The sequence below is a fragment of the Schistocerca americana genome, chromosome X (assembly GCF_021461395.2).
Source record: "Schistocerca americana isolate TAMUIC-IGC-003095 chromosome X, iqSchAmer2.1, whole genome shotgun sequence".
In the NCBI taxonomy this organism is placed as follows: domain Eukaryota; kingdom Metazoa; phylum Arthropoda; class Insecta; order Orthoptera; family Acrididae; genus Schistocerca; species Schistocerca americana.
In genome coordinates, this window is record NC_060130.1 from 587,388,537 (window position 1) to 587,404,155 (window position 15,619).

General features: G+C 45.4%; 1 protein-coding gene across 1 annotated transcript in view; it reads right to left on the reverse strand.

Moving 5' to 3' along the window:
* LOC124554950 overlaps positions 1-15,619 on the reverse strand; it is a 645,803-nt gene that overhangs the window by 417,567 nt on the left and 212,617 nt on the right. Inside the window, exons 6-7 of the mRNA XM_047128648.1 lie at positions 13,271-13,438; positions 12,214-12,412 (exon numbers count right to left, since the gene is read on the reverse strand). Coding sequence (XP_046984604.1) covers positions 12,214-12,412; positions 13,271-13,438 — 367 coding nt within the window. The remainder of the gene's footprint in view (positions 1-12,213; positions 12,413-13,270; positions 13,439-15,619) is intronic.

Here is a 15,619-nt window from a genome sequence, read left to right on the forward strand (position 1 = left end):
ACTTAATTGCTAAGGTCATCAGTCCCTAAGCTTACACACTACTTAACCTAAATTATCCTAAGGACAAACAAACACACCCATGCCCGAGGGAAGACTCGAACCTCCGCCGGGACCAGCCACACAGTCCATGACTGCAGTGCCTTAGACCGCTCAGCTAATCCCGCGTGGCTGCTGAATGTGAATTAAGAAACATCTCTGTTACCATATCCTTGAAATCCCATTTTCTGACATCACATTTTCGACTTCCGACATGCTAAACATGACCCTATTTCTTGAAAATGGCAGTAAGGTAAAGCAAAATAATTGTGATGTAGATGTCTCCTCAACGGTCTCATTGGCAGCTTCTCCACTGTTACCACCTTATGAAACATACAATCAGGGTTCTCCTCAAGACAATGTGCCACCCTCCTAGATGTTCACCTACATCTCTCCAATGGCTTCATCTGCACCTCTGTCCACATTAAACCCACTAAACCTAACAGTACCTGCATTTTGATAGTTTTCATCCTTTACAAAACCAGAAAATCTCTCTCACTCAGCCTTGCTACCCATAGATGGCATACCTGCAGTGGCAAGAACTCTCTTGCCCAGTATTCTTTAAGTCTCGTGAGGGTCTTCACAGACAGGCACTACCACCCAAACCTAGTCACATAAGACGTTTTTTGTGACATATTCTCACAAAGCCCTAACCTTCCCACCACCCCAACAACCAGTTGCCAAACAGTGCCCACCCCATCACCCATTATCATCCTGGACTGGAACAACTGAGCTATATCCTTCACCAGGGCTTTGATTATCTACCATCACATCCTGATATAAGTGACATCATATATCCATGATCACTGCCACCCCTCCTAACGTGGTACTCCCTCACTCACTTGACCTAAACAACAACATATTCCATCCCTATGCCACTCCTAATCCAAATCCCTTGCCACATGGAGCATACCCCATGGAAGACAAAAGTGCAATACCTGCCCAATCCACCATCCCAGCACTTCCTACTCAACTGCAGTCACAGGTTCAGCCTACCCCATCAGAGGCAGGGCCACCTGTGAAAGCAGCCATGTGGTATACTACCTCTGCTGCAATCATTGCTTTCGGCTGCTTCACGATCTATGTCATTTGGATCATTCTTTCCATCACCAGCTTTTCTGAACTATGGAAATGTTACACAAATCAATGAGAATCAAATAGTAAAGGTACATCAAAATGAAAAAGTTTCTTAACTGTTAGTAAAATCATATATGCTCCAACAAGCATATTGTCAGGTAGTGGTATCTGTGGCATGACTGTAGCTTGCAGTTTTTATTGGGTCACATAAATGTGTAAAATTTCAGACAGAGTTAAGGACAACATTTATAATTAAAAAAAGACAATACCCAGCCAATCCAATCTTCCAGCCAATGAATGCTACTGATTTTCTCTTAATCAATTTTTAGATTTTATATTGATCAACAAACTTATTTGTAGCTTACATTACTGCTCTATTTGCCTTTCTAAGGAGCACAACTGCTGCTGTTTCCAAAAAATGGAGATTTGCTTTTTCTTCATTAGGTCTTTAAGATATTTGAAGATTTCATTTGTTTGCCCATCCCATGTAGCTCGTAACAAACAATTCCATTCCATTAAATTTAAGATTTCAACTTACTCCGACTTTTTGAATTGAAGAAATTATGGCAGGATCTTCCTGCTTGTACTAACAGTATAGTTACATTTGAATTAACTGTAGAGGGGCCTGAATTTTCGATTATTTTCCTTACACTTGTGTACTTGCGAACACTTTCAAGAACTGTGGATGCTGGCAAGCATAATGTGTAGCTCCTTAATGCAGACAACCTTGATGAAGACCTGTGAAGGGCAAGATTATGTATGCCGTATCAGTGATGAGGACTGTAGAAGGCAAGGTGAAATCCAATGCAGGCACATTTCCTATTTCTACCAAAGAGTGCCACACAACACAATTAGTTCTCTCTTTATGATGGACTTAGTACCATTAGCTGTGTCATATTTACTGCTTGCAAGACAGAAGAGCAAAATCAGCTGCCTGGTGCTAAGGAAATCTGCACCATATCCTTCCCACATTGCTAACTGAAAATGGATAACGAAAACATTTTACAACAGATATTCATAACCACTACAGTAACTACAATAACAATCTGGTAAAGTTACTCCAACCACAGATGTGGTGGTGGTGGTTAGTGTTTAACGTCCCGTCGACAACGAGGTCATTAGAGACGGAGTGCAAGCTCGGGTTAGGGACGGATTGGGAAGGAAATCGGCCGTGCCCTTTCAAAGGAACCATCCTGGCATTTGCCTGCAACGATTTAGGGAAATCATGGAAAACCTAAACCAGGATGGCCGGAGACGGGATTGAACCGTCGTCCTCCCGATTGGTTGGTTGGTTTGGGGGATTAAAGGGACCAGACTGCTATGGTCATTGGTCCCTTTTTCCAAAGACAAAGAACACCCACAGAGAATAAAAACAAGGAACAGAAGAGATCACAGACGATACAGAACAAGAGATACTGAGACAAAGACAAGACAAAACAAACTAAAACCACACAGAGTGTGACGGTGGTTGGCCGACCATAGACATAAAAAAGGAAAGGCCAACCACTTAGAAACACATTAAAAATCAGTGTAAAAGCATAGGCCAAAGGCCAGAATCAACACAAAACAATAAAATAAAACAGAAACACTCAGAGTAAATGATAAAATCCCCCTGCCCGAATAAAACGTAAAACTAAGTCAGCCATAGTGGAGTCATCTGTTAAAAGGGCAGGGAGCGTAGCAGGCAGCGCAAATGTCTGCCGGACCACAGCTAAAAGGGGGCAGGCCAGCAAAATGTGGGCCACTGTCAAAGCTGCCCCACAGCGACATAGAGGAGGGTCCTCCCGGCGCAGTAAATAACTGTGTGTCAGCCGGGAGTGGCCAATGCGGAGCCGGCAAAGAACTACTGAGTCCCTGCGAGTGGCTCGCAGGGATGACCGCCACACAGCCGTCGTCTCCTTGACAGCACGGAGTTTATTGCGCATTGGCAGTTCGCGCCATTCATCGTCCAATAGCGCCAAGATTTTGCGGCGGAAGACTGCCCGCAAATCAGTCTCTGGGAGGCCAACGTCCAGAGATGGCTTACTGGTGGCCTCTTTCGCCAGGCGGTCAACATGTTCGTTACCCGGGATACCGACATGACCGGGGGCCCACACAAAGACCACAGAGCGGCCGCAACAGGTGAGAGTATGCAGAGACTCGTGGATAGCCATCACCAAACGAGAACGAGGGAAACACTGGTCGAGAGCTCGTAAACCGCTCAGGGAATCGCTACAGATAACGAAGGACTCACCTGAGCAGGAGCGGATATACTCTAGGGCACGAAAGATGGCGACCAGTTCAGCAGTGTAAACGCTGCAGCCATCCGGCAAGGAACGTTGTTCAGAAAGGTCCCCGAGAGTGAGCGCATATCCGACACGACCAGCAACCATCGAACCGTCAGTGTAAACAACACCAGAGCCCTGATACGTGGCCAGGATGGAATAAAAGCGGCGGCGGAAGGCCTCTGGAGGGACTGAGTCCTTAGGGCCCTGTGCCAAGTCGAGCCGAAGGCTAGGGCGACGAACACACCATGGGGGTGTATGCAAAGTAGCCCGGAAAGGAGGTGGAACAGTGAAACCCTGGAGCCCAGAGAGAAGCTCCTTGACGCGGACCGCTATTGTACAACCAGACCGGGGCCGACGTTCTGGCATACGGACGACCGACCGCGGGAACAGGAGACGATAGTTTGGATGCCCGGGCGAGCTTAGAACATGGGCAGCATAAGCGGCCAGCAAACGTTGGCGTCGGAACCGCAGTGGAGGTACACCTGCCTCCACTAGTACGCTGTCCACAGGGCTGGTGCGGAAAGCACCAGTGGCAAGGCGTATCCCGCTGTGGAGAATCGGGTCCAGCACCCGTAACGCAGATGGGGATGCTGAGCCATAAGCCAGGCTCCCATAATCCAGACGGGACTGGATTAACGCCTGGTAGAGCCGCAACAGTGTAGAGCGGTCGGCGCCCCAGTGGGTGTTGCTCAAGCATCTCAGAGCGTTTAGATGCCGCCAACACGTCTGTTTCAGCTGCCGGATATGAGGCAGCCAAGTCAACCGGGCATCGAAAACCACCCCCAAAAACCTGTGGGTCTCCACCACAGCAAGGAGTTCGTCGGCAAGATAAAGCCGCGGCTCAGGATGGACTGTTCGGCACCGGCAGAAATGCATAACACAGGTCTTGGCTGCCGAAAACTGAAACCCATGCGCTACAGCCCAAGACTGCGCCTTACGGATAGCGCCCTGTAGCTGACGTTCAACAGCTGCAATGCCAGTAGAGCTGTAATAAAGGCAGAAGTCGTCAGCATACAGGGAAGCGGAGACAGAATTTCCCACGGCCGCAGCAAGCCCGTTAATGGCTATTAAAAACAGACAGACACTTAAAACAGAGCCCTGTGGCACACTGTTCTCCTGGACGTGGGAGGAACTATACGAGGCCGCGACTTGCACGCGGAAGGTACGACACGACAGAAAATTGCGGATAAAAATGGCAGAGGACCCCGAAGACCCCATCCATGGAGCGTAGAAAGAATGTGATGACGCCACGTCGTATCGTACGCCTTCCGCATGTCGAAAAAGACAGCGACCAGGTGCTGACGGCGGGAAAAGGCAGTACGGATGGCCGACTCCAGGCTCACCAGATTGTCGGCGGCGGAGCGGCCTTTACGGAACCCACCCTGAGATGGAGCCAGAAGGCCCCGAGACTCCAGTACCCAATGCAAGCGCCGGCTCACCATCAGTCCAAGCAACTTGCAAAGAACGTTGGTGAGGCTAATGGGACGGTAGCTGTCCACCTCCAGAGGGTTCTTTCCAGGTTTCAAAACGGGGATGACAATGCCTTCCCGCCATTGCGACGGAAACTCCCCCTCGACCCAAAGACGGTTGTAAAGATCGAGAAGGCGCCGCTGGCAGTCCACTGAAAGGTGTTTCAGCATCCGACAGTGGATGCCATCTGGCCCAGGAGCGGTATCAGGGCAAGCAGCGAGGGCACTGCGAAATTCCCACTCACTAAATGGAGCATTGTAAGATTCTGGGTGGTTGGTGCGAAACGAAAGGCTCCGACGTTCCATCCGCTCTTTAATGGAGCGGAAGGCCTGGGGGTAATTCGCAGAAGCGGAACTCATAGCAAAATGCTCTGCTAAGCGATTGGCAATGACGTCGGAGTCAGTACAAACTGCTCCATTCAGTGAGAGCGCAGGGACGCTGGCAGGTGGCCGATAGCCGTAGACGCGTCAAATCTTGGCCCAGACCTGCGAGGGAGTGACATGGAGGCCAATGGTGGACACATACCGCTCCCAGCACTCCTTCTTGCCTTGGCGGATAAGGAGGCGGGCCCGCGCACGCAGCCGTTTGAAGGCGATAAGGTGGTCGAGGGAGGGGTGTCGCTTGTGACGCTGGAGCGCCCGTCGGCGATCTTTAATCGCTTCAGCGATCTCAGGCAACCACCAAGGCACAGCCTTCCGCCGAGGGGACCCACAGGAATGGGGAATGGCAGATTCGGCAGCAGTAACGATGCCGGTGGTGACCGATTGAACCACCGCATCAATGTCATCGATAGAGAGAGGCTCAAAAGCGGCAGTGGAGGAGAACAAGTCCCAGTCAGCCTTATTCATAGCCCATCTGCTAGGGCGCCCAGAAGAGTGGCGCTGTGGTAGTGACAAAAAGATCGGAAAATGGTCACTACCACACAGGTCGTCATGCACACTCCATTGGACAGACGGTAAGAGGCTATGGCTACAGATTGAAAGGTCAATGGCGGAGTAGGTGCCATGCGCCACACTGAAGTGTGTGAAGGCACCATCATTTAACAGCGAGAGATCGAGCTGCGACAATAAATGCTCAACGATGGCGCCTCGACCTGTTGCCACTGACCCACCCCACAGAGGGTTATGAGCGTTGAAGTCGCCCAATAGCAAGAAAGGTGGCGGCAATTGGGTGACCAGTGCAGCCAGGACATGCTGCGAGACAGCACCATCCGGTGGAATGTAAAGACTGCAGACGGTAACAGCCTGTGGCGTCCACACGCGTACAGCGACAGCCTCTAAAGGCGTCTGGAGAGGGACAGACTCGCTGTGCAGAGTGTGAAGGACATATATGCAGACGCCACCAGACACCCTTTCATAAGCTGCTCGGTTCTTGTAATAACACCGATAGCCACAGAGGGCGGGGGTTCGCATCGCCGGAAACCAAGTTTCCTGGAGAGCAACGCAGAAGAATGGGCGAACGCTGAGAAGTTGGCGGAGCTCAGCTAAATGGTGGAAAAAACCGCCGCAGTTCCACTGGAGGATGGTATTGTCCATGGCTGAGAAAGGCGTGAAAGGACTGGGAAGGCAATTTACGCCGCTTGTTCACTCACTGCCACCGATTCAGTACCCGTACGAGAGGCAACCATGGCGTCTGAGGGACCAGCGAGATCAAGGTCCTCAGCGGACGCTAGAATCTCGACTTCATCCTCAGACGCAGAGCGCGAAAGGTGCGGTGGGGTTGGTGCCACCGCAAGTTCTTTAGCCTTAGAGGTCTTTCTCTTGGACTTCTCTCGCTGAACCTTGGGTTTCACCGGCAGGGAAGGCTTCACCGATTCAGTCTCCGGGACAGAGGAGGATCGTGAAGCCCTACGCCCGGCCGCTGGTGAGGACTTATGCCACTGGTGGCCGCCATCCTTCCCGCTGGTGGAACCCTGGGAAGGGAGGGTCCCAAGGGAACTCTTACGGGCGAGAGTAGCCGAAGAAGTTAGACGCTTCTCCGGCTGAGAAGCGGGGACGGACGTCCCCGACGGGTGGGAGGAGGTTGCTCCTGAGGTAGGTGGTGCAGGAGCAACCAGTTGGGGAGAGCCCCCCACGGGCAAGGGGGCAGAAGGAGTAGTACTGCTTATCGAGCTGGCTGGAAGTCTCGAAACTGATGGAGCTAGCACAGTTGTTGTAGCAGCTGCATACGAAGATGTCATTCTCACAGGATGGAGTCTGTCATATTTCCGTTTGGCCTCAGTATAGGTCAGCCGGTCCAGAGTCTTATATTCCATGATTTTGCGCTCTTTCTGAAAGACTTTGCAGTCAGGCGAGCAAGGTGAATGGTGCTCCCCGCAGCTGACGCAGATGGGAGGCGGGGGGGCGTCCGCAATCTCGACATGTGAGGCTGGAAGTGCAGCGGGAAGACATATGGCCGAACTTCCAGCACTTGAAGCACCGCATCGGGGGAGGGATATAGGGCTTGACGTCACATCGGTAGACCATCACCTTGACCTTTTCCGGTAACGTATCACCCTCGAAGGCCAAGATGAAGGCACCGGTAGCAACTTGATTGTCCCTCGGACCCCGATGAACGCGCCGGACGAAATGAACACCTCTACGTTCTAAGTTGGCGCGCAGCTCGTCATCAGACTGCAAAAGGAGATCCCTATGGAAAATAACACCCTGGACCATATTTAAACTCTTATGTGGTGTAATAGAGACGTTAACATCCCCCAACTTGTCACAAGCAAGTAACCTGCGGGACTGGGCGGAGGATGCCGTTTGTATCAGTACTGACCCAGAGCGCATTTTAGACAAGCCCTCCACCTCCCCAAACTTGTCCTCTAAATGCTCGACGAAGAACTGAGGCTTTGTGGAGAGAAAAGACTCCCCATCAGCTCGCGTGCAAACTAAGAATCGGGGCGAATAACTGTTAACTCCATCCAGAGACTTACGCTCTTCCCACGGCGTGGCCAGGGAAGGGAACGTTTTCGGATCGTACTTCTGAGCATTAAATTGAGCCCGAGAACGCTTAGAGACTGCTGTCGGCTGGCCGCCAGCGAGAGATGATGTACCACGCTTCATTGCGGGTCATCCGCCCTGATGCCACCTACTCCGACCAAGGGCCCTCCCCACGGGCGCCACCCAGCCACAGCAATAGCCACCTGGCAGGATGGCCATTGCCGGGAGTCCTGATGCCCCAGGGAGATGGGCATCTACTCCTTGGCATACGTGGGGAGTGAACGGCGCAGGCATCAGTAGAGCGATCCCTGTGTTGTCAGGGGGCTACAACCAAGAGGGTACATGGCGGCCCCACCACAACGGACTAGCTACCGTGCTGGATGTTAGGTGACGTGTGGTCCATGGGCGTCGTCAGTGCAGAAAATGGCCCTGCACAGTGCTTGGCAGAAAGTGCACGCAGGGGCGCATCGATGCCCAAGAGATGGAGAGCGGGCAAGACTGCAAGGCAACGACGAATAAGATGGCTAAAGTTCTCAACACAACACGGACACAATGCACCAAGTAAGGCGCCCTTCCCCAATCGGCTCGCTCTTCGGAAAAATTTTGAGATATGGAGGTCAAACCCGACAGGGGACCATCACATAAGGCCGAAACGTTTGAGACTCCTTTTAGTCGCCTCTTACGACAGGCAGGAATACCGCGGGCCTATTCTGACCCCCGAACCCGCAGGGGGGCGTCCTCCCGAATGCGAGTCCAGTGTGCTAACCACTGCACCACCTCGCTCGGTCAACCACAGATGTCAAAATGCTTCTGATCATGACACATTTCATTCCATGTGTGTTGTTTCCTCTAGTTACCTCAATAAACATACTGTGGAAAATGTTATGCGATTTGAAATAATCATTTCATTTGCTGCACAAAAAGATAAAAGATATGTATATGATGATCTGGTTGAAAAATAACTGTTGAACCTAATAACAAAACAACAATATTTTGAGAAGAAAAAGAGCACAAGCAGCATGATGGGATTAGGGACAAGGGACACTTACCCAGACACTTCTCTAAAGGGAACTCGAGAGTTTCAAATGAGGAGGGAATAGGGTTGAATAAAATTCAGAGAGAAAGATCAACTGGTTGCCATGTTATCCACTGCTAATGGTTTCATCTGGATGTGCTATGGATGGACATGGGTTCAACAGACCACTCTCACAACAGTTGTCAGCTTTCTTGACCTCGGAGTTGCTACCTCTCACTCATGTAGCTCCTTAATTGGCATCACAAGGTTGAGTGCAACCTGTTCCAGTCTTTCCACCAAGGAAAAGCTCTTGCAGTATTGGGAATCAAACCCAAATCCTCTGCCTAGCAGCAGTCTGACCACTGAGTTACAGAGGTGGACCAGGAGGAAAATGAGGAATATTTAATCCTGACAACCACCCACCACTACCTGCTTCAGCCCTGTGACAGGCACCTCTTACCCTAAAACAACTATTGCAGTTTGTCAGTGTAGTCAAAACACCTGTTCAATGAACTACTATAAAGAAATATCTATGCCTACCAACCACTAAACCACATCCAGAGGCAAACTATAACACAGTTACATCACATTTGCACAGCACAACATAGTGGTTTCAACAACTGTGGCACTATTCATGCTACTTTGACAGTCCCCACCCCTCCAACAGAAGCTCCATTTAATTATTCAAGCATAAAATGTTCCTCCAGCACATGCCATCATCTCAGCTATTAATACCCACCATTCCCTGTGCATTACTTGTGTCTACTCCCCTTCCACCTTCCTGTGTGTTCTCCTGCAACTGTCTTGCCCTATTGTATTATTGCATTAACAGCCCTTCACTCTCTCTACTTTTATCCTCTGTGTGTGTGTGTGTGTGTGTGTGTGATGTGTGTGTGAGTGAGTGAGAGAGAGAGAGAGAGAGAGAGAGCAATTTAGGGAAATCACAGAAAACATAAATCAGGAGGACCGGATGCAGTTTTAAATCATCATCCTTCCAAATGCGAGACCAGTGTGCTAACCATGATGCTACCTTGCTTGGTAAGTTCATAAAGTAACCAACCTTTATCAGCTTAGTAAACAGACATCTTTACTATAAGAGCACAGGCTTTTGCAGTCTGAGTACAAATGTGTGTGTCGGCATCACATGTGATAAAACTGTTAACGTGTCATTTGTGCCATTACCTAATGGCTGCGATGCATAATCATTAATCAGTTTATATGTTTGGCCACTGTAATTGATTGAATGGCACTGGTGTTCTCCTTGTTGTCAAATAAAGTGAAGATATTGTCTTGCCACAAGTTTTGGAGAGCATTTCTTTCTCCTGAGGCTTTATTGAACTTCATGGATGGAGCCTGAGAAAGAATGCAGCAGGTGACTAGCTTAATTTATTTTGCACCATTGCTGAAAAACTTTGGTATCACCTGATCTACTTCACTAATGACACCTGTTACAGGAGCAGCCCTTCTCTAACACCAAACATGGTACATCATCCTTACTCTTTTCCCTGAGATTCAACATGGTCTTTTGTCATGGTGTATCTTCTTATGGTATTTATCCTTTGAGCTGATCATACTTTGCAGTCTGAGGAACCTTTGATAGTTGTTTCATCCAGTCAGTTAGTACTATGTGTACTGTGTCATGTTCCCGCTGAGTGATTCTAAAAGACCCGAAGTTCAGTTCCTGTCATGTATTATGTATCCTCTTTCTCACCAGGGATTCCCCCTTACCTATCTTTTATTTTAGCTGCAGCCACAGAATCTGTGTATGAATTTATCATGGAACACAGGAACAGTTTGCATTTCATAGCATCTTGATACACAAGATAAGGTTCTCAAACACAAACACACACACACACACACACACACACACACACACACACATTTTTTCTCACCTCATTGCCATGTGATAAAGTATTTCTTTCTATCTTTTTTTCCTACCATTCCTGTTCACAACACTGAAGTCTGTTTTCATTTATCTTCTGTTCTTCAGTTTTGCTTCTTCCCTTCTACCTGCACTTCATTTGCCTACATCTGCATCAATACTCTGCAAACCACAATGAAATGAATATTGTCACTTAGTATGGTTTCTTCCTGTTCCATTCACATGGTTTTAGTATATTCTTCTATTCCTCATTTAAATCTGGTTCTTGGAACTTTGTGAGCAAGCTTTCTCTGAATACTTCATATCTATCTTCAAGTATCTGCCAGTTCAGTTTCTTTATCACCTTTGACATTCTCATATGGGTCAAACAAACATGTGACCCTTTGTGCTGCCCTGGTTTGTATACATTCAATAGCCCCCACTAGTCCTATTCGGCACACATCCTACACAATTGACCAATATTTCATGGTGGATCACTATAGTGTTTTGTACGCAATATCCTTTGTAGACTGATTGTGCTGTTTTATTGGTATCCAACATTGTAACATTTTTCTGCCACACTCTCGCAACAACAAACTAATCTCTCAGGATCAGTTTTTGCTTATGTGACACACAAAAAGTATTCTTTGAACAAGTGAAGTCTTCTTTGCCATCTTAAGTGAACAAATAGCTTTATATCACTCATGAGAGAGTGTAAGTTGGGTGTTATTATCCACAATTTTTGAGACCGATTCTGTATAATGGGAGTAATTTTCAATTACCTGTTTCTGGAAATAGGTTTTCTCCTTTTACAGTGTGAGCCTCTCCAAATTTTCAGTGTTTATTGTGCAGTTTATATTAAGTATGTTACTAATATATTACTACTAATATTACTACTGATTTTACTAATAATATATACAATTTGAATAATCTTCAAGTAATTAAGTTTGCAGACAAACTGGAAGTTCAGTGGACTGTTAGCAGAGGATTCTGAAAAGCAGTTCAGACCCATACAAATATACTCCATCAGTACAAACTGCTAAATTAAAGGCTCCCATCACATTTTTTCTGTCTGTATGTGAAGACTAGCATCAGGAACTACTGTAGCGATTTTGACATGGCTTTCACCAATAGGCAGATTCATGAAGAAGGCTTATGTAAATAATTTATTCCCACTACACCAGACAAGTGGTCCACCTGTAGATTCTTAGTGCTACCCACAAGAAGCTGGCACAGATCGCTAGTTCATATTAAAATGTGCTATCAATATTATACGGAATGTAATTGTGCATTGTCTGTACAATCAAACATTATAAAGTCATGTAAAATAAAACATTAATGTTGGCAGAAATTTGTAGTCATCTGCTTTCAACGAGCTGCTATAAGCCTTAGCATCACTAAATCAGAAGTAAATATTAATTTCAGTTAATAACAGGGCATGATCATCTGATAAATCCATCTGTAGCACCAATGTGAAACACAAACAGCCAATACAGTATAACAGAAAGTATCACCAGAATGTTATGAATTATTTTTCAGAATGGTACTAGAGATTTGACTTACTTGCATACTGATCCATTTTATCAGATTTGTTTTTGCATGGAGAAATAGCCTGTTCCAACATGTCCCATTTAGTATTCAAATGAGCAACTCTCCACGATACTTCATCTCTCACATCAGGATACCTTGAAAGTAGTTTCCGTGCTTGGTCATTGAACACTTTACGGCGGTAACAATTGCGTCGCATCTCTTCCAAATGACTCTGTGAATGACATTCCACAGATAATCTCAAATTATATTTTATAATGTTGATGATGGCAGAATTGTTATTTACAATCAAAATTACTATCGTTCAAAACTGATAACAACAGAACAAGATGCTTACTAATAAAATATTTATGATGTACAACAGTGAAAAAAAATTAACACAGTGGGTTGGCTGTGCACCGACATATTTTGGTATGAAGTTTCAAATTTCAATCTCCCTTTCAAATGAAAATACCGATATCGTAATGTACAAGAGTGTGAATATTATGGAAAATTATGTTAACTTGATGGACTTTGCTATTCTCCTACACTAATTTGTAAGTAACTGCACTGTAACTCAGCCAGACAACAAATCTAAAACTTTACTCCATAGGCCCCCCAGACACAATGTTCCAGATTAATTTTTTCACTTTTATTTTTTTATTTTTTATTTTTATCATCATCTACATTTATCGATGGTATATGAGAAGAAATATTGTCCATCACTGACTCCTGTGTAAGCCTAAACGTCATTTTTTTTTTTACTGTCATGGTCATTGGGAAGTCTTCTACTGAAGAAGAGTAGTTGTGAAGTAGGTATGATTTCACCTTGTGTTTGAAGTTAAATTTCTCGTACAATAAATTATTTACACCTCTGCATAGACAATCAAAATTTATGCTTTTGAGAGCATATACTAAATTATCGTTTTCTTTGGTTAAGTATGGAGTAACTGATCTGTCTGTCTACAGGTGGCACTGTTTTGTGCATGTATTCTATAGCTTTATCTCTTGAACTGTCCCTGTCAATCTTCTGAGCTACTTCAAGAAAGTGACTCTACATTATGAAAATCAACAATTTTCAGCGGACACTCACAGTTCTGAGATTCTGATCCATAACACTGTCTTCCTTGCCATAAACAGCCTCTTGAATACTATTAAGCCAAGAATAGATTTCAGAGAACTGATTTATAAACTCATTGAAACTCCATGTCAAAGCAGGTGCCACATCCTGGTCGTCCCATGAAAGCTCTCCACTTGCCTCCTAAAACAACAAATTAGCAGATTAAGTAGCAAAATAGAGTTATTATGTACCATAATACATCACATTATGTTTGAGTAAAATTAGAGCTTTGGAAAAATCAATAATGAAGGAAAAAATGTATGTCCAGCACATACTTACTTTTTTCGTGCCACAGATTCAAAACTAATAACACATGGACAGGCAATTAACACATGTAACTCATTAGCATCTCAAGTTTGTTTTACACTCGCCTTACTTTGTGTCTGCTTAGATGTGTAAGGCATAATACTTAAGTTACTAACAGTCAGACTTTTAATTTTTTTTATGTCTGCTCGAATGTGCAGAGATAACTTTCACTATCACACAGCACTGATTCACTATCACACTTCACACAGCAACAAAGGAACTCAAGGGTAGAGTACTGCAAACATTACGCTATAATGTGATGTTCCAGCTTTCCTGTACATGTTTGATATTGGTAACAAAGGAAAGTCCTATTTACATGCTGTCTCACACACAATTGTATGTGCTGCATTGTACCTGAAGTAAAGTGATAATCCATTTACATTAACAAAGCACTCAATAGTTTAATTTTCTGTTGGTTTGTATCTGATATCTTAATGAAGATACTTCCCTTATCAGGAAAAGTAACTTCCTTCCTGACTTTCCAACAGTTCATGACTCAGTAACATAGAACGTTGTGCTCCACATGTACATCTTCAGTAATTTCTTCTTCAACTTGGGGCCTGCATTTGACATTAGTAGGTTTCTTTTAGTGAAAAGTGCCGGCCTCTTCACCATTGTTGATCTGCTTCTTATATCCTCCTTGCTTTGTCCGTCATGCATTATTTTGCTTCCAAGGTAGCAGAATTCCTCCCCTTTATCTATTACACAGTCTCCAACATCAATGTTAAGTTTATCGCTTACCTCCTTCCTGCTGTTTCTTATTACTTTTCATCTTTCTCTCATTTACTCTCAGTCCATATTCTGTGCTCATTAGCTTGTTCATTCCATTCAACATGTCCTGTAACTCACACTCACTTTAATTGGGAATGAAATGCCATCAGAATATCTGCATCTGCATCTACACTGCATGAGCCATCTTATGGAGTGTGGCTGAGGGTACATCTAATACAATCATCATTTACCTGCTTCCCTGTTCCATTTGTGAAAGATGCACGGCAAGAAGAAGAAGAAGAAGAAGAAGAAGAAGAAACACAATAACCCTATATATGAGCTCTAATTTCAATGACTTTCTCACGATGGTCATTTTACAAGACATACTTGAGAGTAAGTAATATGTCATCTGACCAGTCACCAAGCGAGGTGGTGCAGTGGTTAGCACACAGGCTCGTATTCAGGAGGATAACAGTTCAATCCCGTGTCTGGCCATCCTGATTTAGGTTTTCCATGATTTCCCTAAATAACTTCAGGCAAATGCTGGCATGGTTCCTTTCATAGGGCACAGCCGACTTCCTTCCCCATCCTTCCCCAATCCAACAACACCGATGACCTCACTGTTTGGTGTCTTCCACCAAATCAATCAATCAATCAATCAATCAATCAATCAATCAATCAATCAATCAATCAATCAGACTATCCTCCAAATATACACCCTTGGAATTTCAGCAGTAAATCTCTCCATGATACATAGCTTCTCTCTTGTAGCCTCTAGCAGCCGAGTCTGTTTATTATCTCCATAGTATTCTCGCACTTGTTAAATGATCCCATGACATAAAGTGCCACTTTTCATTTGATCTTCACTATCTCTTTCATTAATCCAATCTAGTAAGGGTTCCAGAATGATGAACAGTACTACAGAACCCGTCTAACCAATGTTTACTAAGGCTCTTCCTTAAATTTCCTTCAGATTCTTCCAATCTATGTCAGTCTGGCATCTAATTCTTGTACAGTTAGTTTTCTGTGGTCATTCCACTTCAGACCACTCCAGGAAATTACTGCTAGGTACTCTATGGTTGTTACTGCTTCCAGAGTTTTTTGCCAACACTGCAAATTAACAGTAATAGATCTCTTACACAATGGAAACTCCAGGTAGGAATAACAACACTGTAGGAAAATATACATTGCTGCTTACCATAATGATAACATGCTAAGTTGCAGACAGGCACAATTAAAATACACTTATATGCAAGCTTTTGGTCACAGCCTTCATCAGAAAAAGAGAAACACCACCATTCATTC